Raw genomic sequence first — 25498 nt, 5'->3', positions numbered from 1 at the left:
TAAATACTATTCTATTATTATTACTCAATAAAAAGAAATGACATACTGATACATGTTGCAACATAGAAGAATCTTGAAAACGTTATGCTTAGTGAAAAGAAGCCAGTCACAAAAAGACCATATAATACATGGTTCCTTTGTTATGAAATGTCTAGAATAGGCAAAACTGGAGAGACAGAAAGGTTAGTGTTTGTCTGGCTGTGGGGAGAGGAGATTGCTAATGGGTATGATGTTTCTTTTTGGGGTGATGGAAATGTTCTAAAATTGATTGTGGTAATAGTTGCACAACTCTGAAAATGCTAAAAATCATTGACTTAAAATGGTGAGTTATATATTATTGTGAGTTATATCTCAAGTTATTTTTAAAGTGAATAACTTAAGGATATTTTAACTTGTTTCATTTATTATATCTTATTTGTAATTTATTTTCATATTGTGCCTTTTCCTCCTCAAAGCTAAAGAGTCAAATTCCTTCTACACACCAACCATTATAGCAGGCCCACAGAACATAACAACGTCTCTTCATCAGACTGTTGTTTTGGAATGCGTGGCCACAGGAAATCCCAAACCAATCATTTCTTGGAGCCGCCTTGGTAAGTTTTCTCAGGGAAAAAAAGTCTTTGAACTTAGTTCATTCTAATGAAACTGATAAAATGTTTATTTTATATACAAAACACATGTTTCCTATTTAAGTGGCTTTTAACTTTTTAGCATTTCAGTGTGTAGAGGAAAGGTTTTTGTATGAAAATTTTATACTTTTTATGATATGATTAGATAGTGATCTTTTCACATAATTTTAGATCATATGCTACATTATTATTTTTTTATATGCTATATTATTTTAACTAAAGTATTCTCTTGGAAATAGATCACAAATCCATTGATGTCTTTAATACTCGAGTACTTGGAAATGGTAATCTCATGATATCTGATGTCAAGCTGCAACACGCTGGAGTGTATGTTTGTCGGGCCACTACCCCAGGCACACGCAACTTTACAGTTGCCATGGCAACTTTGACTGTATTAGGTATGTTTATTTCATTCTGCATTCAGGAGAATCTTGTATTTAGCTTTTGTTCTTTTACCTCATTCATAACTTCTACCTTTATTGAATTTTGTAGCATTGATTTGAGAAATATTGTAATCCAACAATGAATTTTAGGAGAAAATTAAAGCCCTATGTTAAAATGTAATTATCAGGGCAGCCTGGGTGGGTGGCTCTGGGTTTAGCGCCGCCTTCAGCCCAGGGCATGATCCTGGAGACCCGGGATCGAGTCCCATGTCAGGCTCTCTGCATGGAGTCTGCTTCTCCCTCTGCCTGTGTCTCTGCTTCTCTCTCTCTCTCTGTCTCTTATGAATAAATAAAATCTTTTAAAAAATGTAATTATCATTCTAAAGTCATTAACCTGTTTGCATACCATTATGTTCCTTCTTATTTAAGCATCTCTTTTATTGTCTTTCTTACTCACCCACAAAGCCACATATCCGTTCACCAATCTAAAATTTTAATCTGTTGATTGTATGCATTCACAAGTGGCTATATATTATTGGGCTTAGTTAAGTAGGATTATAGTATACATATTTTTAGTGTGTTTACACAGAGGGTCTCAATAGGGAAAACCCTGGGGGAATGGACATCTAAATGATCAATGCTGAGAGAAGGAATCTGGAAAGATGTGTAGAGCATAGATAAAGGCTCAGAATGTTAAATATTGTCAAGGATGAGACTTAAGTCATTTGCTATACTCTTCCTTGACTCTGTATCATTCCTGTTGGGGACACAGAATTTTTTTTTCTTTTTTCTTTAAAAACAGCTCCTCCTTCATTTGTTGAATGGCCAGAAAGTTTAACAAGGCCTCGAGCTGGTACTGCTCGGTTTGTATGTCAAGCAGAAGGAATCCCCTCACCCAAAATGTCATGGCTGAAAAACGGGAGAAAGATACATTCAAATGGTAGAATTAAAATGTACAACAGGTAGGCTATGTCACTTTGCTACTATTTTAGGTAAGATTTAATGGCTTTAATAATTGTTATGTGAACTGATTATAATGTTAAATATCTAAATTATCTTGGTATTTAAAATTAAAATAAACAAGAAATTAAGATTATAACATCAGCACACCACAGACCTTTTGTATTTCATATGTGGATTGTGGAAGTGGTAGGTTATAATTAAATAAATGTTGGACAGTTCCCCAGACATGGACTCTAGTCCTGATAAGCCAATAGCTAAGTTATTAACAAGCATATTAACCCTTTGGGGTCTCAGTTCCTTCTTCCATAAAATGAGAAAATTAGAAGGAAATATTCAACTCTCTAGGAATTTCTCCACACCTGAAACTTAATGATTTTAAGAACTCATTTTTATTAGTATAAATGTGAACCTTCTAATAACATTGTTATGCTTAACAAAACTTTAAAATTTTTTGTTGATCTGAATTTTTGTAACATTGTAATATTATATAAATTAGACACTATTACAGAGTAATATACTTTCTTATAAAAGCCAAATGTTAAAAAAGAAATTAGTCTCTCACCTAAAGCAAACAGGGTTTGAATATCACTATTACTTAACTGAACTCAGAAAATAAGAGTAATTTGAAATAACGCATAGATTTTTCAGTAGGGTTGATTACATATTTTGTTTTTAGTAACTTTTGTCACTTAAAATGAGAGTGAACTTAGCAATATTTTTACATCAATTTTTATATCATTCTTAGAGTTTTTTATTAAAATATTTTTTTCTTTCCTCAGTAAATTGGTAATTAACCAGATTATTCCTGAAGATGATGCTATTTATCAGTGCATGGCTGAGAACAGCCAAGGATCTATTTTATCTAGAGCCAGACTAACCGTAGTAATGTCAGAGGACAGACCCAGTGCTCCCTACAACGTGCATGCTGAAACCATGTCAAGTTCAGCAATTCTTTTAGCTTGGGAGAGGCCACTTTATAATTCAGACAAAGTCATTGCTTATTCTGTGCATTACATGAAAGCAGAAGGTAAGAAATTTGAGAAGTATTTATTTTTCACTGTTACTTGCTGTCAATAATTTCAGGATGAATGACATCTTACATAATCCAGGAAATATTTTTGTACTTCTATGGCATTTATCTCTTTTAATAATCTATCACCTGCATATCAACTTTTGCTAAATGTTTTTATTATTGTATTATATTACTATAGTCTGTTGTTATTGTATACTTTGTATATATAAGTATAGCTTAAGATTTTTCTGTTTAGAAATAAGTCCCATCTCTGCCTGCTAAAAATTAGAGTGGTGGAGTAATGAATTTCTTTCCAGCCAAGATATAAATTCTTTAGCTAAAACTCAATATACCAATTTAAGTATGTAGTTACATAAGAACAATGCTGCAACTGCTTTGTAAAATAATATGAATTATGATCACTATAGCATGTTATTTTTAAGGGGGAGAAGTAAACATTATCAGATCCCCATAAGTTGATTTTGTATGTTTCCTGAAAACATTTGAGAACTCTCTGAAAATTGAACAGTATTATTAATATGCCATTTCTTATATAAAAGTAGAAATCAAATCTGTCTTAAAAATTTTTATTCAGAACTATTAACTCCTTTTTTTTTTTTTTCAGTCTTTCTTGCCCTAATATTTTCTTTTGGCAAAGAAAGAAAAAAAAGAAAATAAATTAGAGGGAAAGGAAAAACTACTTATAACTCCTAGAGACTTCTCTACGAATCTCTCATGGAAACCATAGAAGTTCGCAAATTTTAGTTGTATACTCAGTCTAGATTTTATGCAATAGATATTAAAACAAACATCCAAAAACAATGGTATGATTGTCCATAGAAACAGGTGGTTTGTTGTTGTTTGTTTTTTGTACTTTGAAGTAGTATTTTGAAAAGGAATATTTTGAATTTAAATCAGGGGTTGTGTTAGCAAGAAGAATGAAAGTCTAACTGAGCATGTTGGAGTATGTTAATTCCCTTCTTAGTGATTTAGGAAGGTAAAAGGAATGCTGGTTTTGGTGGAGACCACTCTTGTTCGCTATTATGGTCATTTCATTAGAGCCTCCACATGCGGCTCAGTGGTCCTATTCAAGGGCAGAACAAGGCTTTTTAATTCGAACTCAAGGACCTTGTTTGGTAGGTCAGAAATCGTACTATGCAGTTCCTAATTAACGAGCCATTAGCCAGTCTGTTGTGAAATGGGTGTAATCTTGTCTAATTAAAATGCTATCAAGTTAATTCAGAAATGTGGGAAAACTTAATAGTGGAATTTGCCTTCTGTTTTGTTTATAAATCCAGTGTGGGGAGAAGGGCCTTCATCCTTAGAGAGTTTTGATTAAGTTGACGTGCATTTACTGTGAATTGTTCGCAAAGCACAGTAGCTGCCAGTGCTCTTGTTCCCCTTTACAGATTTGCTCTGTAGGAATTAAATACCACAAAGACAAATTCTTTTCTATACCTTGCCATGCATATTTTATTAAGAATTGCTGAGAATTTTTTTTCCTCTTTGGAAAAAAAAAAGTTCATTGTGGAACAAAGTGTCTTGAAGCACATTCTGTGCCTCCTAGTTCTTTTGCTTTTAGCATAAATAAAAAGAACTTGTGTCAGTCAAATTTAATAGAATCTCTAGAGCCAAAATGAGATCTTTTGCAGGACAACTTTTGGTTTGTTTTGTTTTTATAAAGAGTAAAGCCATTACATTCCCTACTGTCTCTCCTTTTATGTTCATGTTTAAAAGAAAAAAGAAGCTGTGAGTTTAAGCAAGTAAAATTTACACTGTTACAAACTACAGAGTTCCGAAGTGTTAAGCTCTGTTGCCTTACTGCCATACATTGTCTCTGTTGCAGGTTTTGACTAGATACTAAAACAAGTTGAGAAGAGATTATTTTCGATTTGATTTACCAGGGAAGAATTCAAACTACTAATTTGTAGCAAGACATAGTTACTTTTAGAAAATAAAGTCCTTCCTACTCACATTTTTTTAAAGAGTCACAAAAGATAACAAAGGTTAGACAGGAGGATGGGTGTTTCATAGTAAGAGAAATTGGTCCTGTTAATTTTATTTCTAATATTCATAATTTTTAAACACTGATTCTTTAATCTAGGTTTAAATAATGAAGAGTATCAAGTAGTCATCGGAAATGACACAACTCATTATATTATTGATGACTTAGAACCTGCCAGCAATTATACTTTCTATATTGTGGCATATATGCCAATGGGAGCCAGCCAGATGTCTGACCATGTGACACAGAATACTTTAGAAGACGGTAAGAAAACACAGTGTAGGTTATTTTAAGTATGAACATTAATATGTTTAATCCATTTCAATCAGTAAAAGTGTTTTAAATTAGAAAAAAATATCCTCTTTTTTGGTTAAAAATATAATCAAAACAGGTATAGTAACCAGCAGGCTAGTTTGCCATTTCAAATTTGACTCTAACTTTTGACAGTAGTGTAAGGGTAAAGAGTTTTTATAACTTATAATGTATAACATAAATTTTATTTATTTTATTTTTTAATGACTTTTTTTTAAAGATTTTTATTTATTTATTCATGAGAGACAGAGAGAGAGAAGCAGAGACATAGGCTGAGAGAGAGAGAGAGGGTGGCTTCATGCAGGGAGCCTGATTTGGCACTTGATCCCAGGACTCCAGGATCATGCCCTGGGCCAAAGGCAGGCACTTAACTGCTGAGCCACCCAGGAGCCCCTGTATAACATAAATTTTAATAAAATTCTTATATTACTGTATTTCTTCAAGTTTCCTAGTTTAAATGGTAAATACATTGACTTTTAAAAAAATATTTTTTCAACATTGTAGTGTTTGTGAGTAGAACAAAATGTGAAATTTTCTAAGCATGACTAAATATAAATATAATGAGTAAATATATTGAGTGTATATAATGACCAGAGGTCAGAGGTCTTGGACTTCTGAACCTGGGAGTTTTTGAAATTTAATAAACTGTCAGTTAAAAAAAATTCTTAAAAGTTCAACAGTTAGTTTGTTTTTAGGTATATTTATTCTGCTTAAGGAAGAAGGCAATAGTTGTTCAGTTTGTTAACTGGCTATGGGTTGGAAGTTGAGTTGTAGTCCTTTTGAGGGCATACCTCCATATATTCTTGTAATGGTGGGAAATCCCATCCATTAAGAAAATCTTGAGACTGATTCTCTCCTGATTTGTTATCTTTCTCTCTTTCTCCAGGGGCTCTCTAGTAGACCCATTTTTGTACCCTTCACTGTGAAAAGGGAATAATTTAACATATGCTTAATTATACAGTTCTTCTTTTATTAATGTTTTCTCATCCTCACAAAATGACCTACCCTTAATTTTCAAAACATATTTTTAATATTTTTAAAATTTATTTGAGAGAGAGAGTGAGAACCAGAGAGAGTAAGGGAAGGGGCAGAGGGAGAGGGGAAAAGCAGGCTCCCCACTGAGCACGGAGTCAGATATGGGGCTTGATCCCAAGACCCTGAGGTCATGACTTGAGCTGAAGGCAGATGCTTAATCAACTGAACCACCCAGGTGCCCCTCAAAACATTTTTATGTAAATGATTTCCACATCATTTTCTTTGTTCATTTGGTCCCAGATCTCTCTCTCTCTCTTTTTTTTTTTAAGATTTCTTTATTTATTCATGAGAGACACAGACTGTAAAAGAGAGGCATAGATATAGGCAGAGGGAGAAGCAGCTCCTTGCAGGGAAACCGATGTGGAACTCGATCTTGGACCCCAGGATCATGACCTGAGCTGAAGGCAGGTGCCCAACCACTGAGCCACCCAGGCATCCCTGGTCCCAGATTTCTTAACTGTCATTTCTATTGTGATATTTATTAAGATGTTTATAAATTCAGAGTTTGATTAAATGAAAAAAAATGCTGATCTGGATGCTAAATTCCAAATTCAGTTTTCATTTAAGGGTCTATTCTATTTTAGAGTAAATCACAGTACTTATGAGCTCTCAAGTTCTCATCATAGTTAAGTAACCTTTGACATGCATATCTAAGGTGAAACACAGGCTGGGGGGGTGTTGTTTTGGCATTTGTGGGGGTTGTTTGTGGTGTATTCCTTCCTATATCCTTGAAGAAAAGAAGTCGAACCATAGCAGGCTACTTGTTAAAGCTTGCCAATTTGAGTTATGATCTCAAAGTCTTTTTTCTTTAAACCTTTTCTTACTCTGTAACTTTTTTATTTAATGAAGTTTCATTTTGTTTTCAGAATAACATATAGACTTTTGAGACTGCTTTTCATATTTCTACACCAGTTTCCCTCCATTTCCTAAACCCATACTTTCAGGTTGAGATATGTGGGTCTCTGCAGGGGCATAGTAGTGTGCCACAGATACAACTAATACTGGAGGCCTTGCCCCTGCCTGTTCTAAAAACTTTCTCTTCATTATCTCATTTAACCCCTATATAGCCCTGTGATAGAAGAAGTATTGTTGTATAAGAAATAGTAAAGAAGAGGGGATAAGAATGTGGGCTTTGTTCAGTCTGCCTACATGTGCTCCTTCAGTAATGACCTGTGTGACCTTGGTCAAGTGATTTGACCTCATTGTACCTCAGTTTCCTCAACTATAAAGTGGAAGTGATCCTGGTACTTCCTTTGGTTTCTGTGAGAATTCACAAGTTCATACACTTCAAGGACTCAGAAATGTTTAATAAATTGATTTTCTCTTTTCCACCTATTATTTCATTCATGCAACAAATATTCATTGAGTACCTGCTATGGGTTATTTGCTCTTTAGTAGTGACCAAAAAAGACAAAAAATTGTTCTTGATTTCATGGAGCTCACTTTCTAGCAGGAGAGGAGGCAGAGGAACAATAAACAAGATAAAGAGTCCATTATGTAATTATATGCTGTGTCAGATAGTGATAAGTATCTAGGAGACTGGGGAAAAAGCAGAGAAAGGGAGTATGAAATGTTGGGAAGGTTTGAGACTTGAGACAGTCTCCCAAGAAAGGCTTCCTGAGTAGGTGACATTTCAATGAAAACCTGAAGGAAATGAAAGTGAGGGAGCCTTCTGGGCAGGTGACTGGGAGAAGTGCATGCTTGGCAGAGAAAATGAATATTGCTAAGGGGTGGAAGAAACAAGTGGAAAGCAGTAGGAGATTGGGGCACGGTATCAGTGAGGAAGGGCACAGAGTGACTCAGATGGTTGGGTCTATGCCTTCAGCTCAAGTTGTGTTCTCAGGATTCTGGAATCAAGCCCCACATTGGGCTCCCAGCTCAGTGGGGAGTCTGCTTCTCCTCCCTCTTCTTCTCCCCCTGCTCATGCTCTCTCTCTCTCTCTCTATCCCTCTGTCTCAAGTGAATATGTAAAATCTTAGAAAAGAAACAGAATCCGTGAGGAGTCCATCATATTAGTACATAGGGCTTTGTATGAAGCCACAGTGAGGACTTGGGCTTTTACTTTTAGTGACACTTTGCTGTCTTTGGTTCTCTGTGCTTGTCCTCCTTTATTTGTCCTTTCTTTTTCTGGTTTGTGATCTACTTGCCTAAAAACCACTGCTAGGGCAGAAAGTATCTTTCCTTTATTATGTTATGTGTTGCTCATAAGATAATTCAGTAAATACTGGTGTGCTGATTGACAGTTTTGATTCTAAATATTCATAAACAACCTGTTTTCTTGTATGACTAGTGCCCCTGAGACCTCCTGAAATTAGTTTAACAAGTAGAAGTCCCACCGATATTCTCATTTCCTGGCTACCAATCCCAGCCAAATATCGGCGGGGCCAGGTGGTCCTCTATCGCCTGTCCTTCCGCCTGAGTACTGAGAATTCCATCCAAGTTCTGGAGCTCCCGGGGACCACCCATGAATACCTTCTGGAGGGCCTGAAACCTGATAGTGTCTACCTGGTACGGATTACTGCTGCCACCAAAGTGGGGCTTGGAGAGTCGTCAGTGTGGACTTCACATAGGACACCCAAAGCTACAAGTGTGAAAGGTAAATTGTAAACATAATTGAAGAAGAATAGTTTTATTTTTTTTTAAATTTCCTTTTTAAAAATCTAAGTTATATTTAAATGGTGTTTTGTGAATGAAAATATTCCATCGATCAGGCCTTAACTGAAAATAATTTTAAACTTTTTGTTGCATAGTGCCTTTTGACACAGAGCTCGATAGTGTGTAAAACTTCTGGTTACTCTGTTAGTTTGCTTAGTAAATTCTTCATAGATGGGCGAGTCCAAATCAAACTGAATTATTGAAAGCTACATGTTAATAGAGACCTAATTAATATTATTGCCATACATTTTTTAAAAATCATCAGTTTAATAGACCATAAGGCTAGAAAGTCCTAAATCCTCTTCTTTTAATAATGTGAGATGTAACATGACTGGGGTTTTTTTGTTGCTCATTGATTAATAATAATGCCTGTTCTACACAGAGGAATATTGGATGGTCAAAATTAAGAAGTACTCATCTCTTGAAAAAAATTAAAATACACAATTTAAGATGGTATTGTGTTCTTATTTATATACCTTAGGAGGGTTTTTTTTAAGGCAGTATTTTATATTTTTATTTCTGCCTCACAGCTTAATATCATTGTGGAATTTTGAAAGTTAAAATATAATTGTTTGGAATTGCACATTTTTGTAGCTATTGGTTTAAAACTGGATGTATTTGTATGAATTATGGATTTTTTTTACATACATTTCTGGTGAATTTTTCTAGCTCCTAAGTCTCCAGAGTTACATTTGGAGCCTCTGAACTGTACCACCATTTCTGTGAGGTGGCAGCAAGATGCTGAGGACACAGCAACCATTCAGGGGTACAAGCTGTATTATAAAGAAGAAGGGCAGCAGGAAAATGGACCCATTTTCTTGGATACCAGTGACCTTCTCTATACTCTGAGTGGTTTAGGTGAGTGTGCCCATATTGCACTTTCCTTTTTTCCTTCCTCTCTGACTAGTTGGGAAAAGAGTGTTTGGATATAAGGCAGAAGAACTGACTTACTGACAAAACATCAGATAAACATTGTGTCTGTTTTCCCCCCACCTCTGGTTTTCTTTCTACAGTTCTCTTCTGGTAGAGTGAGATCTGATCAATTATTGTGAGTATGTGGTGTATGTAAAATAGGAATGTGAAATAGCAATATCACCAAGTGATAAGAAAATATACAATAATTAACTTAGAAATTGCCTGAGAGTGTATTATTTTCACATTTAAAGTATATATATACACATTTTTTTTAAAAGATTTTATTTATTTATTCATGAGAGACACAGAGAGAGGTGCAAAGATGCAGGCAGAGGGAGAAGCAGGCTCCATGCAGGGAGCCTGACATGGGACTCAATCCTGGGTCTCCAGGGTCACACCCTGAAGGCAGTGCTAAACCACTGAGCCACCCGGGCTGCCCATAAAGTATATTTAAATTACACACAAAATAATGCTCTTACATATGACCCTTGTCACTATAAATATTCATTTTTGTAGCTCTAACACAGAAACACCAGAGAAAAAGCACTTAACTTTGGGTTTGGGTTTATCATAGTTCTGAAAGACACAATTTTATTCTCTGTTCATGCTGTCTTTGCTGAGTGAAGAATTTCATAAGGTGAACATGTATAATAGAAAGTAAAGAAACTTATGTCTACGATAAGTACATGAGTATAAAGAGATATACTCAGGGTATAAAATGCACACTTGGTTATTGCTTAGTTATTTGTTAAAGCAGCAACTTTAATTATGATTCTAAACTACATTCTTACTGAATGTTATAGCATCTTCTGTGTACTGTGCTCTCCGTCCTGCTACATACTTACCCTTTGGAGCACAGAAAGGAAAGAGGCACAGTGATCCCACTGTGGGTAGCTCCACTTATTTCTCTGGCCTCACGGCACAGACTGTGAAAACAGCAGGAGTCCTGAGACCCTGGGCAATGACAAGCTGTGGTGAGAATGTTTTTAGAGGCAGGGACATAGGACCCCATCCTCTGGTTCTTTGCTGTAGTTTTCCAGATGGCATTTTGCTTATAATCTTGTTGTCTTAGATTTTAATTTAATCCACATTTGCTTAAATAAATTTCACTATTGATCCCTGTCACACAGTTTAAATGACGAGAAGTTACATATGTTCTGTAGTGACCTTCCTTAGAACCATCGATACAGAGACGTTAGCCCAAGGTGTCACCAAAGTCAGGAGTGTTTATTTCTAGCCATGGCTTCTCAGTATGCTCTCCCCTTTCTATATTCAAATCATTTATTCAAAAGAGTTATACTAAGTTATCAAGTAGTAAACAGGATTTGGGATAATTGCTGATGAAAAATCCTACATCAAACTCAGTATTCCCAGTTTCTTCACTGTTAAGGCAATTAAATAGAATATACAAAAGATAGGGACATAGAACATTCTTCTTGAACACATAGCTTACTTTAAACAAGTGAATAAAAAAAAAATAAACAAGTGAATAATTTGTTGGGAAGAATAGAATAATGCTCTGCTTGTGAAAAGTTTAGGGAAATATCTTATTAAAGCTTTGTCAATTTTTAAGGGGTACATGGGTGGCTCAGTTGGTTAAGCAGCTGCTTTCACTCAGGTCATGATCCCATCGAGCCCCACATCTAGCTCCCTGCTCGATGGGCAGCCTGCTTCTCTCCTTCTCCACTGCTTGTGCTCTCTCATGAGTGCTCTCTCTCTCTAGCAAATAAACAAATAAAATCTTTAAAAAAAACAACTTTGTCAAATAAGTACAATGCTTTAAAATTTAAACATTTTCTATGGGTTCATATAAATATAAAAAAGACCCATCGATCTTTATTGAAAATTTTTATAATCTCTGAATAATAGCTTTTAACACTATGAACGTTTATTTCCTTCAGTATTTAAAAATAAATTACATAGATTACTGCCTGTGTTTTTATGTTGTAAAATCCTTTGTTTATACTAATTCGACTTAAAATCACTGTATAATACATAAACTGGGAAATTATTTTGTTATAGTTGGTATATACCTCTGTTAAAATAACTCCATGTTTCCTGACTGTGGAATTAGATTGAGTAGTGGGCTAATTGCACTGCAGGGTAACAGAGGACTCTTTCAACAGCCATAAGACTTCCTTGTTGGTCAGCAGGTTCCATTTCTTGGAGGTGCCAAGCCAGGGCTGAAACAGGTTGGCTAGCAGAGATGCTGTTGTGTAGGTGCAAACATTGTACAGCTATTGACTAGATCACCTTTAAGATGCCTTTTAATCTTGAGAGCCCTAGGGTCTACAGAGTCCTCCTTTTTTAGAAAGACACTGTTGAGGCCTCGCCAACCTTATAGCAAGTTGAATGGATATATCCCACTAAGCAGGCAAGTGTTAAGAGTTCTCATTCCTTTCCTTCATACTTTTGGCTATTGGGAGGGCAGTATGTTCTGTTAACTGGACAACTGACCATCTGTGACCATTTTTAGCAAGAGCATCTGGCGGTAGCTGCCTGTTTAACAGAGAGTGATGTGTGCAGAGGGCAGTAGGTTAAGGGAACCCTATCTGTGTCTTGCATGGTGAATACTTGCTTTCACAGAGCTTTTGTACATTAAAGATGCTCTAACTAGAACTAGATTTACTAAGTGGGCTTGGAAATGAAATTTAAATGCTTCTGTTTGCTGATTCAGTGTCAATTTGAGTAGCAAACTGATGTCTCAAAATTTCATTTTCAAACTAATCCTTCTCTGATACCCTAATACACATCCTTTTGTTACTTCTGGTAATCAAGTTTTCAACTAAAAAGTATGTTATTAGGACCATTCTCCTTGGTAACACATACAGTTCTTTGTTTCTGTAATAAATAAATAAATAAATAAATAAATGATTTTGTGTATTTTGTTTCATTTAACAAGAATTTACAAATTATTTTTCTAAATAAAGCATTGTAGTATTGAATAAAAAGATTTAACAGATGTGAACTCTGCTCAGAACAAGAAGAATTAAACCAAAAGATATTAACATGATTTACTTTCCTGATTTTCTCCCAAGATTCTGATTAACTAAATTTGATTGTACTTAGTAATGAAAGTTGTTTAGAACATTTTATGCTAAACCTTCAATGTTCAGTTCAGAAATGTAGAATGTTTTGGTTTTTAAAGTGGCTGGAAAGATCCTCGTGTCTTTATTGGTATGATATAAATATTGGTGGAGCAGTGGAAATATTTTGATTTTGCTGGTTTGTTCTGATTTAATGATTTGTAAATACACAGTTTGCTTTTAATTAGAAATGGTTTAGGGGGTTGGGAAAACAGCATTTTAGCTTGTGATTTAATGTTTATATGATTTGTTCTAAAATGTGGCTTGAGGTTTTCTTCAAAATTTGCATCTTTGTTGTGATTATTTTCACTCATTTTCCCCCCTTTGGCACTTTTCATGTTTACCTGTTCTAAGCAGAATTTTAAAACATTCATTAAGTTTATCACACAATAAACTGAAGCAAAATTAGTAGTATACTTGTGTTCCCTGATAATAGACTGAAATAATTCATTCCTTTCTTTTTGTCTGTTTATTTCAGAAATTGGCTTCAAATTCTGAGGTTAGAGTTTTTAATTGCAAAGAGGACTGTTTTCATAAGCTGTCAGAAACCTCTTAATTGTTCAGTATTTATATAATGGGAAGAAGAGGGGATTTTTTAGATGGTGCTGTTGTTAGTTTAGTGTTTGGGACACCTATAATCTTTAGCTTCCATTTTGCCAAAGAATGTGTGCTATTAAATTTCACGGCAAGCTTGATTAATCAGCATGAGCTTTAGCATCAATTATAAAGATCCGAAATATTTGAAATCATTAGTAATGTTCCTAGATTCCTTGAATACCTTCAAAACTCACAGATCTTTTTTTGAGAAATCCAAAATTGGAATTCCCTGTTATTGCGGGGGCCCCGGGGGGGGGGGGTAGGGGGGTGGTTGGATAGGAGGCAAAAGAAACAGTCCCTGGTAACAAGTAATTATTTAGAGTCCCTTAGCCAGTTTGTATAGAAGCATGGTAAAAGTAAGTCCTATGGGTGTTATCCTTTACCATAACAAAATAGGATTTGGTTGTGTGATTACATATCTGAGGGAAGAAAATCAAGAACTACCACTGGTGAGCCAAACTCATATAGCTGGAGGGAGTTGTAATCTTTCCATTAGTCAAGACAGGACAAGATTTTGTGGCATAAAAAAAGACTACTTTTATCAGAGAGGGTTCATTGTGAACCTCACTATAATAGTGATTTTGTTTTGAAGAGAACGAGAATCACTCAGTTTACGAAATATGGAAGTCACGTTTTAAGGCAAGCCAAAGTCTTTTCAGAGACTGTGTTCCCTCATTCCTCTCACACAAGGAAGCCTTAGATAACACTCAGAAAAATCTTTGGAAACATGTTACAGGTGAAATCCTTGTATTGTGGTTGTTTTGTAACTTTCTCACTGCACCTCTTAAGATAGAGTAAAAAAAACACACCGTATTTTATAAACAAATCTTCTGATTGTGTATAGTTTCAAGTATATCTTAGCATACTGACTTCTAGCCTATAAATTCATTTCAAATAATTTGATGCCTTGATGTCAGCTACCAACTCAAATATCATTACAGATGCCAGGATTCTTCTGTTTCTTCTAAACGTATAGTCAACAATATAGGCATCATTAAGCGCTCCATCCAAATTAGTGCTGACTTTATAAAATAGCATTGGTTTCTATGAGATCGCTTTGCATTTATTTGTTAACAGATCATTTTTAGGGATTGGTGTAGAAATTCCATTGACATTGCTGTCATTTACCACAGGCAAGATCTTTGGGGACATACTTCACATTTTTTGCCTCTCTTCAGTTCTTCCTGTGCTTTATCACTGTTAAATTCCACTTTTAGTAGAAATAGATCCTCTGAACAGTATCTGCACTCTTCCATTTCTTCCTTTCAAAGAATTAAAAAATTCATTTAGCTGAAGTCAGTAGACTTCTTACATGAATAATTTTGGAAACCACCTATTCTGTAGGCCTGACTGACAAAGTGGGAGGACAAATTATGACAAAGGGAACATTGTAAAAGTATTGCATTTCACTTATTTCTCTGTTGATTCTCTTTTAAGTTACCCTTTCTTGTGTTTAATCTGTTAGCTAGCCAAAAAATGTTGAAACTTCAGTGCAGATTTTAGGAAATACTCAACTGTTTTTTTCTCCATTTATTAGGAAAGCAAAAATTTTAAATATGTCATTCTCTGCAGTATCTGAACCTAACAGGTATGATAGGTATTCAGCTCAATCTTTAGAACCTTAATCCTTGAAAAATTTAAAAATCAATACCTCAGAAGAAATGGAGCATCCATTTCTTTAAAAATCCTGTTACTGGGGTGCCTCCGTGGCTCAGTTAAGCATCTGCCTTTAGCTCCAGTCATGATCTCAGGGTCCTGGGATAGAGCTCAGTGTTGAGCCCCTGCTCAGCTGAGAATCTGCTTCTCCCTCTCCCTCTGCTTCCTCCGTTCCCCCCACCCTCCGCCTTGCTCTGTCTTTCTCTGTCTCAAATAAATAAATAAAAAATTTTTAAAAGGTAAAGATCCTGTTACTAAAAGAGTACCGTTAACATTATCTAACAAGACATTATGTAAAAAGAGAATAACAAAGTTTTTTTTTTTGCCAGTTTGCAATTATCTTCATTTAAAGACAAAATGTTTACAGATTTGTGGAACTGTAAGAACTATACAGAAGTTAAAGTGCATCATCTGGTAATCTTTCCTTAAACTCTTTCTCTTGGATGAAAGATTATCTGCCATCCTAAAATATTTTTGATACTCCCTGAACAAAATCGGAGATATATCTCTTTCCGTTTGGAAAAATCTTCCCCAGCTTTTAAGTGTCAACCCTCGGGGAATCATCTTGCAACCTCAAATGGTGTCAGTCATCCCCATGGTACATCATTTATAATGCTCTATTATAGAAGGCACTTGGCACTGACAGCTAAAAGAAAAATATCCATGAAGTAAATTTTATCTTTGTTGTTTGACATTAGCTCTGTAATTTATTAACAAATTAAATACTGATTATTTGCCTAATCTTTTAGATAGGGTTAATAATATTTAAAAACAGCTATTTTAGAACATCAGGAGGATTAAATGAAATAATGTACATAAAAGTTAGCACAGTTCCTAGAAAACTGCACTCTAAGTCCTCAACAAGTATTAGCTCTTGTAATTTTAAAATTTTTCTTCTGGGATGGGGCCTGGAAATCTGTATTTAAAACACTTTTTTCCACATGATTTACCCTGATCATTAGATTTGGAAACCAGTGCTTCTTGAACTTTATACCTAAAGATCTTGTTAAAATGCAGATTTTAAAGGTTTGGGTGGGGCCTAAAATCTTTGCATTCCTACCCACTTTGAGAAGTAACATTTAGACCAGGAGTAGGCAGTCTTTTCTGTAATAGACCAGATAGTAAATATTTTAGGCTTTGTGGTGGTGTGGACTGAATATTTATGTCCTCATCAAATTCTTATGTTATAGCCCTAACCCCTAAAGTGACTGGTTATGGAAATAGGGCCTTTGAGCAGGTGCTTACTGTTAAGTGAAGTCTTAAGGATGGGGCCCTAATACGATACATTGGTGCCTTTATAAGAAGAGGAAGGGACAGCAGAACTCTGTCTGCCATGTGAGTGAGGACTTAGAAGGTAGCTGTCTCAGAAGGTGGCTTCTCTTCAGTCAGGAAGAGTGCTCTCATCAGAAACTGAACACTGCAAGAACTTGATCTTGGACTTCCCAGTCTCCAGAACTATAAGAAATTAATTTCTGTTGTTTAAGCCATCCAGTCTGTGGTATTTTGTTATGGTAGCCAGAACAGACTTATACAGTGGGCTATAAAATGTGCCACAAGTATTCCCTTCTGCCACTGTAGCACAAAAACAGCCATATGAAATACAAAAATGCATGGATATGGTTATATTCCAATAAAACTTTATTGGCACCCCCAGTCTTTGTTTTAAAGTCTATTTTGGGAGCATCTGGGTGGCTCCATTGGTGAAGCATCTGCCTTCAGCTCAGGCTGTGATCCCAGGATCCTGAGTTGGAGCCCCATGTCGGGCTCCCTGCTGAGTGGTGAGCCTGCTTCTGCCTCTCCCTCTTCAGCTACCCCTCTTGTGCTTGCTCTCTCTCTCTCTCTGTCAAATAAATAAATAAAATCTTTTTAAAAAATAAGTCTATTTTGTCTAATACTACTCCAGCCTCCAGCTTTCTTTTGACTTCTATTTGCATGATAGATGTTTCCCCCACCCCCACTTTCAATCTGCAGGTGTCTTTAGGTCCTGTTTTGTCTCTTGCCAATTGTAGATTCCAGTGTTGTTGCTCTTGAAAGTGTGGTCCCAGGATCAGCAGCATAATCTGGAAGTTTACTGAAGTGCTGAATTTCGGACTTCCCTTATCCCTCTCCAAATCTACTGAATCAGAATCTCTGTTTCAGGATTATTAGGTGATTAGTATGTACATGGAATTGGGAAATACTGGTCTAGATGATCTAGTATTTTTTTTTTAAATAGCCAATATTAATTCATTATAAATTGATAAATTTTAGTGTTAGTTTGTTACTCTTGTTGGAAGTCATTCAGAATTTGTTTTTGTGCCTTCTGGGTTCCTATATTGCTAACTGTCATAATTGTCAGGCCAATTATAGTTTTTAATTATTGTTGCACACTAGCCCTCTCTGAAGTCTACTTTTATTGCACTTTATATTGCATATTTTCTTTCTAGTCCTATCCCCCCATACTTCTCAGCTTTCATATGGGGAAATACATGGCCTTTTATGGGTATCATCCTTTAATCAATGCATTTTTTCCCGGACATCCAGGAAGTGGATGCAATCACAAGGTCTCAGGTATAATCTTCCAGTTTGGGGCCTTCTTCCCTGTGTTTTGTTCCAGTGACTCAGTAGTACTCATTCACAAAGTCATTATTTCATTCTCAGATACTTACAAAGCTTACTGTATGGTAGTCCCACTGTTGGGTACTGCCATATTTAATGTAAACATGGTCGTAGCATTTGTCTAGGAGGAAGACTAACAAATAAGCAACTAAAATACCAGGTGACAAACTCTTTGACAACATTTGGCAGGTACTTCTGATCTGTTTCAGGGTTGGTATGGGGATGGCTTCCAGGAAGAAGTAATATTTAGATTGAGAGCTAAAGGATGAGTAAGATTAGTCAGGCAAAGAATCAGGGCAAGTACAGGTTTATATGGAACCTAATAAAATAATATATAATAACATAAAAATAATGTAAAAATACACTATCAGTGTAGAACCTTGTACCTACATTGTAGGTATAGACTCCATACAAGTGAAGGGTTGAAAATTTAAAAATTTTTCACAACTTCATGGTAAATCTGCTCTGAAAAGAGAGAGGGGAAGAACCTAGAACTTGGAACTCAGGACTGGTGAAATTCACATGGGATGTCCAAGAGATGAGGGGACTATGTTCCAGAGGAGATAAAGTGTTACTATTTGACCACAGAGTGCTGCCAGAGCCTGGTAAGCTACATGGGGAAATTTGGGCTTTATCTTAAGGGCAGCATGAAGCCACTAAATGATTTTAAGCCAGTGAGTGACATGATTAGATTTGTTTAAAAATAGCTTTCTGTTGCAGTGTGTAAAATATAATGTGGAGAAGTAAGATGCGAAGCAGCTCAGACCTACCTCTTCCCTGAAAGAGGTTTTTGTAAGCTTGCTTTTTTGCTTGCTTACTGATTCAGAGTAGTTAGAAAAGTCTATACTCCCCGTTTGCTACAGTCCTGTTGCACATGGCAATTTCCATAAACATAAATAATAAAGATTTCTTCAGAAAACAGCATATTCTGAGTTGTAGGGACTGAAGCCATAGAGTTAAATAGGAACCACATTTTAAAGACCCTGTGTACCTTAATAATTGATTTGGTCTTTCTCCTACAATACAAACAATGAGGAAACATCAAAAATTTTTCACTGAGAGTAAAATATGGCTTGTTTTAGAAAGATAACATAATGACAGTGTCAAGAATAGGTTTAGAAAATGCAGTGAGTATGGGCCAGGGAGGGAGTCACTGAAGACAGGAAATCAATACAATGGTTGTTGAAATAATCTAAGATGAGGGCATGAGTTAAGACAGTAGTTTCTTGAAGAGAAGGCAGATGCGAAGTTGTTTTAGGCTTACAACAATCATGGGGCACCGGGATGACTCAGTCAGTTAAGCGTCTGACTCTTGATCGCAGTTCAGTCAGGATTTAACTGATTACATATAGCTTGATGGGAGGCCTTCAGATATAGGGGTCACACCTTAAGGGGTCTACTAAACAGTGCTCGACATCATTAGCCATTAGGGAAATGCAAATTTAAAATTAAACTACAATAAGCTACCACTACATAACTATTAGAATAACTGGACATTTTTAAATGCCAAGACAACCAATAAGAAGTGCTGACATGGATGCAGAACCCCTGGAACTCCTGTGCATTATTGTAGGAATGCAAAATGGTATAGCCACTCTGGAAAACCATTAAGTGCTTTCTTTTTAAGTTAGATGTGTGTGTACCATGTGACCCAGCAGTCCCATCTTAGGTATTTACTCTAGAAAAACGAACTTATGTTCACACAAGAACCTACACAAAAATGTATAGCTCTATTACACCCCAAATACCGGAAACAGTAAATGTCCTTCAATAGGTGAATGGATGGGGCAGCCGCGGTGGCCCAGAAGTTTGGCCCCACCTTTGGCCTAAGGTGTGATCCTGGAGACCCGGGATCGAGTTCCTGCATGGAGCCTGCTTCTCTCCCTCTCCCTCTGCCTTGTGTCTCTGCCTCTCTCTGTCTCTCTCTGTCATGAAAAAATAATTAAAATCTTTAAAGAAAAAATAGGTGAATGGATGGACAAACTGCGATAGATCCATATGATTGAAATATTCTCAGCAATAAAGACCGATGAACTATATTGCTGCTTGCAACAATTTGTGGGTGAATCTCAATGACATTATACTGAGTGAAACAGGCCAGTCTCAAAAGGTTATATTCTGTATTTCCCTTATATAACGTTCTTGAAAAGTCAGAACGAGATTAGTGATTGCCATGGATTTGGGGTGGGGGCAAAATCAGGTTTGGAGAAGTGGGAGATACTGAGTTGAGTTTTGATCATGTTGGGTTGAAAAGGTTGGTGTCTTATGGAGATGTCTGTAACAGCTTAATATGTATAGATTTCAGATCTGAAATGGTGAATCTGTGTGCAGCTGAGAGTTAAGGCTGCATGCTGAGGCAGCCCTGCTCCAAGAGACCTGATATCTTTCTGGCTTAGCCACCTTCAAAGAAACTGACAAAAAACTTGAGAAGAACCCTTTGTCAGCATAACTATAAAACAAAGGACATTAGGTCATTTTCAGGAAAGTGAGACGCATCCAACAAATCTTGCTGAAATTTGTTTTACTCTGTGAAAACTTGAACTTTCTCATTTTCTGTGTTAATCACTTTCAGTACAGTCTTTCTTAAAAATCATCTTCCTAGACTTCAGGAAACTGAAGTTCTTTCTATAGTTTCCATATAGGTAAGGTCTTACGTATAATCTTAATTTGGTGCAATTCTAACCATTTATCAGTTTCTTTTACTTGCCACACAAAAATAGAGGAATTTTAAATAAGAAAGAAGTAAAGAGGATTAGGTAAGTCATTGCTGCTATGTTATGGGAGAAATATAGGTGGCAAATCCAAACTAAATCTTGTAAGAAATTACAGAAGATATTTTATGCAATATCAATATCATCACAATTTGCATTTTTGCCTCTTAAATTCAGAGGCTTGTGAACAGCATTAAAATGACAATGACTCTTGAAAGAATAAATGCCTTACACTCTTCTGCTGTATATTGCCTGTATCCGAATTGTATTAATCACATCCTATGGGACATTATGCCTAACAACTTTATTTCTCACTTTAGAAAAATCATTTGGAGAGACAGAAGGTAGGGAGAAGTAAGTGCCCATATTGTCCTAAATATGCTTTTAAAATCTTTGAAAAATAATAAGGTTCAATGTTCTGTATCAAACCCCAAAAAATAATTGAGGAAAGAATTTTGATGTTTTTTCCTGGGCTTTTATATTCTTAGTCTTGAATAGTCATCACTTTTCAGAATGCTCTAAAACATGGAAAGCTCTGAAAAACATCTGTCTTGTTATTAAAGGTAGTGTAATTGGTGAACAAAAACGATACACAGCTACTACTTTTTGTTTTTTTCTTTTCCCCAAGAACGACGAAAGGGATGCATTTGCTTCAATGGTCATCACTTTTGTAGGTTTCAAGTTGTTTTACTGCTTTAGCAGCTGTGTGGCAAGTTTTCTAGCAGACAATGGAGGTGGGGAGGGGGCTCAGTTGCATCTGGTTTCTCTTTGTAGAATGCCTGAAAAGTTGATATTTAGTGGTTTCTTGAGAAAGCAGTTTATCTGTAGAAGAGGAACTTTTTTAGTACCTGAATTAGTTTGCTCTGATTCATATGCATTCGTTTTGTTCTTCTGCTTTAAAAAAGGAGAAAGAGAAAAAAGAAAAGAAAATCATCTACCCTAAAACTACATAGCACAGATAACCCTTTGACCTATGGTGCTGGGTAAAGATTTACAGTACTTGTGGAGTCTCATTCACATGCCACTGAAAAGCGCCCTAAATAAAGTACGGCCCCTGTGGAGATGGAGAAAATAAGCAGGATAAGGAAGTTCCATTATTTCAATTGGCTGTGTGTTGTTTTATTTTTACTAGTCCATAAAGTGAAATGCCAATTGTGATGTGTTTCCAGTTTTGAGTCTGGTGTCACTTAAGTTCGGAGTTTGCTGTTAGAGTAGTTTGAGTCAGGGATGCCCTGGGCAAAGCATCCTTCTCTGTCTCCTTTGCTACTAGCAAATATCCCTTCCTCTGACTCCCTCAAATTAAATTTCCATTTGAAATATTTTTCCTTTAAGGAAAGCAGAACAACAGAAGTCTTAAAAAAAAAAAAAAGTACTATCAAAATGTGGATGAGAATGAGAATCACCAGTTTTGTATATACCTCTTCATATGGCAAGAAGTGAAGTTTTTCTTTATATATAACATATAAAAAGTACGTGAGATCAAAATTAGTCCCACTATTTGTCTCTAAAACAGAATGTTTAGCTTGATTTCAAATGACACTTCAAATTAAGGCATTTGAAGAAACTTTAATCATGTACTATCTGATGATGATGATGACATCTGTTTAATCATTTTTTAACTAAGAGTTTTATCCTGAACCTTTAATTTATGTATCTTCTGAAATATCCAGTTGTCCTCTACAGCACTTTGTATTTATATTTTGAAGCTTATTTATTAAACTGATTTTAGTGTTTTATTTCCTGTTTCTTTTTTGTATGTGCTAGTAAAAACCTCATTAAAATGGTGACAAATAAAAGCAGTGTTTCTTTGGTCTTAGGAAGATGAAGATACTCCTAGCCACTGATCAGCTCTTGATTGTTTTATAGGCCAGAACTTTCAAATGGTACTTTTTGAATGATGGAAAAACTTCAGTAAGCTTTTTGTTCTCCTATTTTTACAAATCTGTAAACATGGCAAAATGTTTGACATGAATTACGAACCATTTTCCTTATAGAAGGAAAAACTCTTGTAGAAAATTAAATCAATACTGTCCATTAATCATACTGCTTGTCAGCCCTCAGACCACTCTGGAAGTTTCTGGTGAATGTAAAGAGTCTTTAGATGTGTGAGGTCCTTAAAGATCTAAGTAAGTTAAAGGAGAGGAGGTTTTTTAAATACCACCATTAGCACATGAAAGAAACTTCAGGGTGAATAGAAAAAAAATTGTAAAGCAGTAATTATGCTTGTGGATTTTGTTTTGTTTTTGTTTTAAGCCTGTTCTTAAAAAAAAAAAGTTCATGCAAATAAATTTTTAGCTTTGTACTAATTGCACACTCCATGAGGTGGAGGGGAGCTGCAAGACAGGCCATTACTGGAAGAAAATATTTTGTACCTTAGCCTTTAAAAATATTTGTACATGTTTATTTCATAATTAGTGTGCATAGTATATTAGTACAGTCATACATATATATGTTATAAATAAAAGTATATGTGTTATGAAAACGCATGCTAGAAGAATATTTTACTAATGGAAGATGAAATGAAAAGATTTGGAGACCACTATTCTAAAATATTGAATCAGATATTTCTAAGTAACTTCCCAGTTATGAAGCTGTACAATCTAGAAGAGAAAATAGATACTCATAAAATCACCACAGAAATCATAATGCAAACTTAAGTAAGAGCTGTGATAGAAAAGCATAGCGAGTTACAAGGCTTTTAGACAGTAGGTAGCTTGAAGGTGGAGGTCAGGATAGATTTCCTGGAGAGGGACGCTCTTGGTGGCTCAGTGATTGAGCTTCTGCCTTTGGCTCAGGGCGTGATCCTGGAGTCCGAGGATCGAGTCCCACATCGGGCTCCCTCTACCTGTGTCTCTGCCTCTCTCTCTCGGTGTCTCTCATGAATAAATCTTTAAAAAAAGAAAAAGGTTTCCTGGAGAAACTGATATTGAATTGACATATGAAGGATAATAGGTTAACTAGATGAAGATCTGTGATGGGATAATGAAAGAATTCAAGAAGGCATGACATAAACAGTCGTAGAGTAATCATCAGAACAGGCTAAATACTGGAGTATCTCATTATTTAAACATTCTGATTTATCAGTTGATTTGGATAAACTAGTGTGATAACATAATCCTGACAGAGTTTATTGAGATTTTACAAATTTTTCTACTCTAAAACATTTGAAACCTTGAAAAACTTTGCATAACATCCTAGAAAATGTAGGCTGCCCTGCATAGGTAGAGGCCTCTTGAATTAACCAAGATAGCTAACTTCATTGATACTTACCTTGGTTTATTATGGAAACTAGAGCTGTTGCTTCAGCTGAAGGTTAAAATGTCATCTTCGCTTTCTCAGCATTCCAGAAAGATAGCAATAACTTAAGAAACCTGCTCAGGCAGTTTTGCCTGATTACCACAGTGTGTCCATCTTCTTAAGTAGATGGTGTAAATAATATCTGACTTATTATTTCAAATGTACTTATCTCCTGCTTCCTTTTGCAAGAAAGATTTGTAGTGACTTAGTATGGAAGCACAAAATTTAACAAAATAAATCAATAGGTGATCCAAGTTTCAATGTTTGTAAGGGTTTGGGAATGTTGTTTGAAACAACATTCATACTAATAGTAGGAGTTAAATTGATGCACAGCTTTTCTAGGCATTACTGTGTGACACCAAAAGGAGGGGTGTGATACAGATACTCTTTTATGTAGCCGTTCTGTTAGTAGACACCTATCAGAAAAAATACTAATGAACACACACATTTAATATTTATTTTTATTTGAGAGAGTGCATGTGAGCTAGGTGGCCAGAGGAAGAGAAGCCGGCTCCCAGCTGAGCGTGGAGCCCTACACAGGGCTAAATCTCATGACCCTGAGATCATGATCTGAGCTGAAACCAAGAGCTAGATGCTCAACCAACTGAGCCACCCAATCACCCCATAAACATGCACATTTAACTATAGTGTGTGCATGCAGGGTCATTTATAATTGCGAAAAGCTGAAAGAAACTTAAATATTCAGTTACAGAGGTCTAGTAAAATAAACTGTGGTACATCCATATAATTTGAATAAATGTGAACATTGAAAGGAATGTTTTAGAAGAATATTTAATAGTATAAGTGAAAAAAGCAGGCTATAAAATATTTAAAAATACTGAATATGTGTGTATATGAATAGAAAAGGTAATGACAAAACATACAACCTAATGTTAAAAATGCTTATATCTGGATGCTTATATTAGGATATTTTATTTTTATTTCCCTTTTTTGCTTGTCTGAGTTTTATCAACTTTCTATAACATTTAATCTTAATGAGGAATAAAAAAGTATTTTTTAAAATTGAACATACCTAGATGAGGAATAAAAAAATTATTTTTTTAATTGAATATACCTAGATGAAGAAATTGGAACAAAGATAAGTAAAAGTTGGAAAAGCGATGAAGCTAGGATATTGGCAGCTTTATTGCATGCTGTAAGGGCCTGTACAGTTGCTAGAAATGCCTGTAAATTTACCTCTGAGCTTCCTTGCAACCAAAGAAAACCACAAAAACTGCTAGCTGTGAGACACAGGATATTTTAATTATTAGAAAAAAATTGTAATATAGTAATTAAATTCCCAAAATATAGTACCTCCAGAAAAATTCAATATGCTCAAATTGTTGGAGATTCTCTATGAATTTATGTATTGGAAACCATATTAACTTTTGCTTGATAATGACTTAACCTAATAAGGAAAGAAGATTCTTGTGGTTTCTAGGATCATTTGACAAGTTATAGGATTTTGGATGATCTAGAGATATTAGTAGAGGAAATAATTAAAATAATTTTTTTGAACTTTCACCCTTCTCCATCTGGATGGCCAATTAGGATGGTTTTTAGTGTGTTTCCCTTTCTTGAAAACATTCCCATTCTTTTCATAAAATGACCTTTTGTCGCAGAAGAAAAATCATGGCAGATGGG

The 25498-nt window shown here is 35.5% G+C and overlaps 1 protein-coding gene across 1 annotated transcript in view; it reads left to right on the top strand.

Moving 5' to 3' along the window:
* The window catches only part of PRTG (protogenin), a 126605-nt gene that overhangs the window by 60308 nt on the left and 40799 nt on the right, over positions 1 to 25498 (top strand). Inside the window, exons 5-11 of the mRNA XM_077881187.1 lie at positions 456 to 593; positions 869 to 1027; positions 1815 to 1974; positions 2755 to 3002; positions 5092 to 5256; positions 8630 to 8935; positions 9664 to 9852. Of these exons, the coding sequence (XP_077737313.1) occupies positions 456 to 593; positions 869 to 1027; positions 1815 to 1974; positions 2755 to 3002; positions 5092 to 5256; positions 8630 to 8935; positions 9664 to 9852 (1365 nt within the window). The remainder of the gene's footprint in view (positions 1 to 455; positions 594 to 868; positions 1028 to 1814; positions 1975 to 2754; positions 3003 to 5091; positions 5257 to 8629; positions 8936 to 9663; positions 9853 to 25498) is intronic.

The sequence above is a fragment of the Canis aureus genome, chromosome 32 (assembly GCF_053574225.1).
Source record: "Canis aureus isolate CA01 chromosome 32, VMU_Caureus_v.1.0, whole genome shotgun sequence".
Classification (NCBI taxonomy): Eukaryota; Metazoa; Chordata; class Mammalia; order Carnivora; family Canidae; genus Canis; species Canis aureus.
This window is presented reverse-complemented; position numbering and strand designations above follow the sequence as displayed.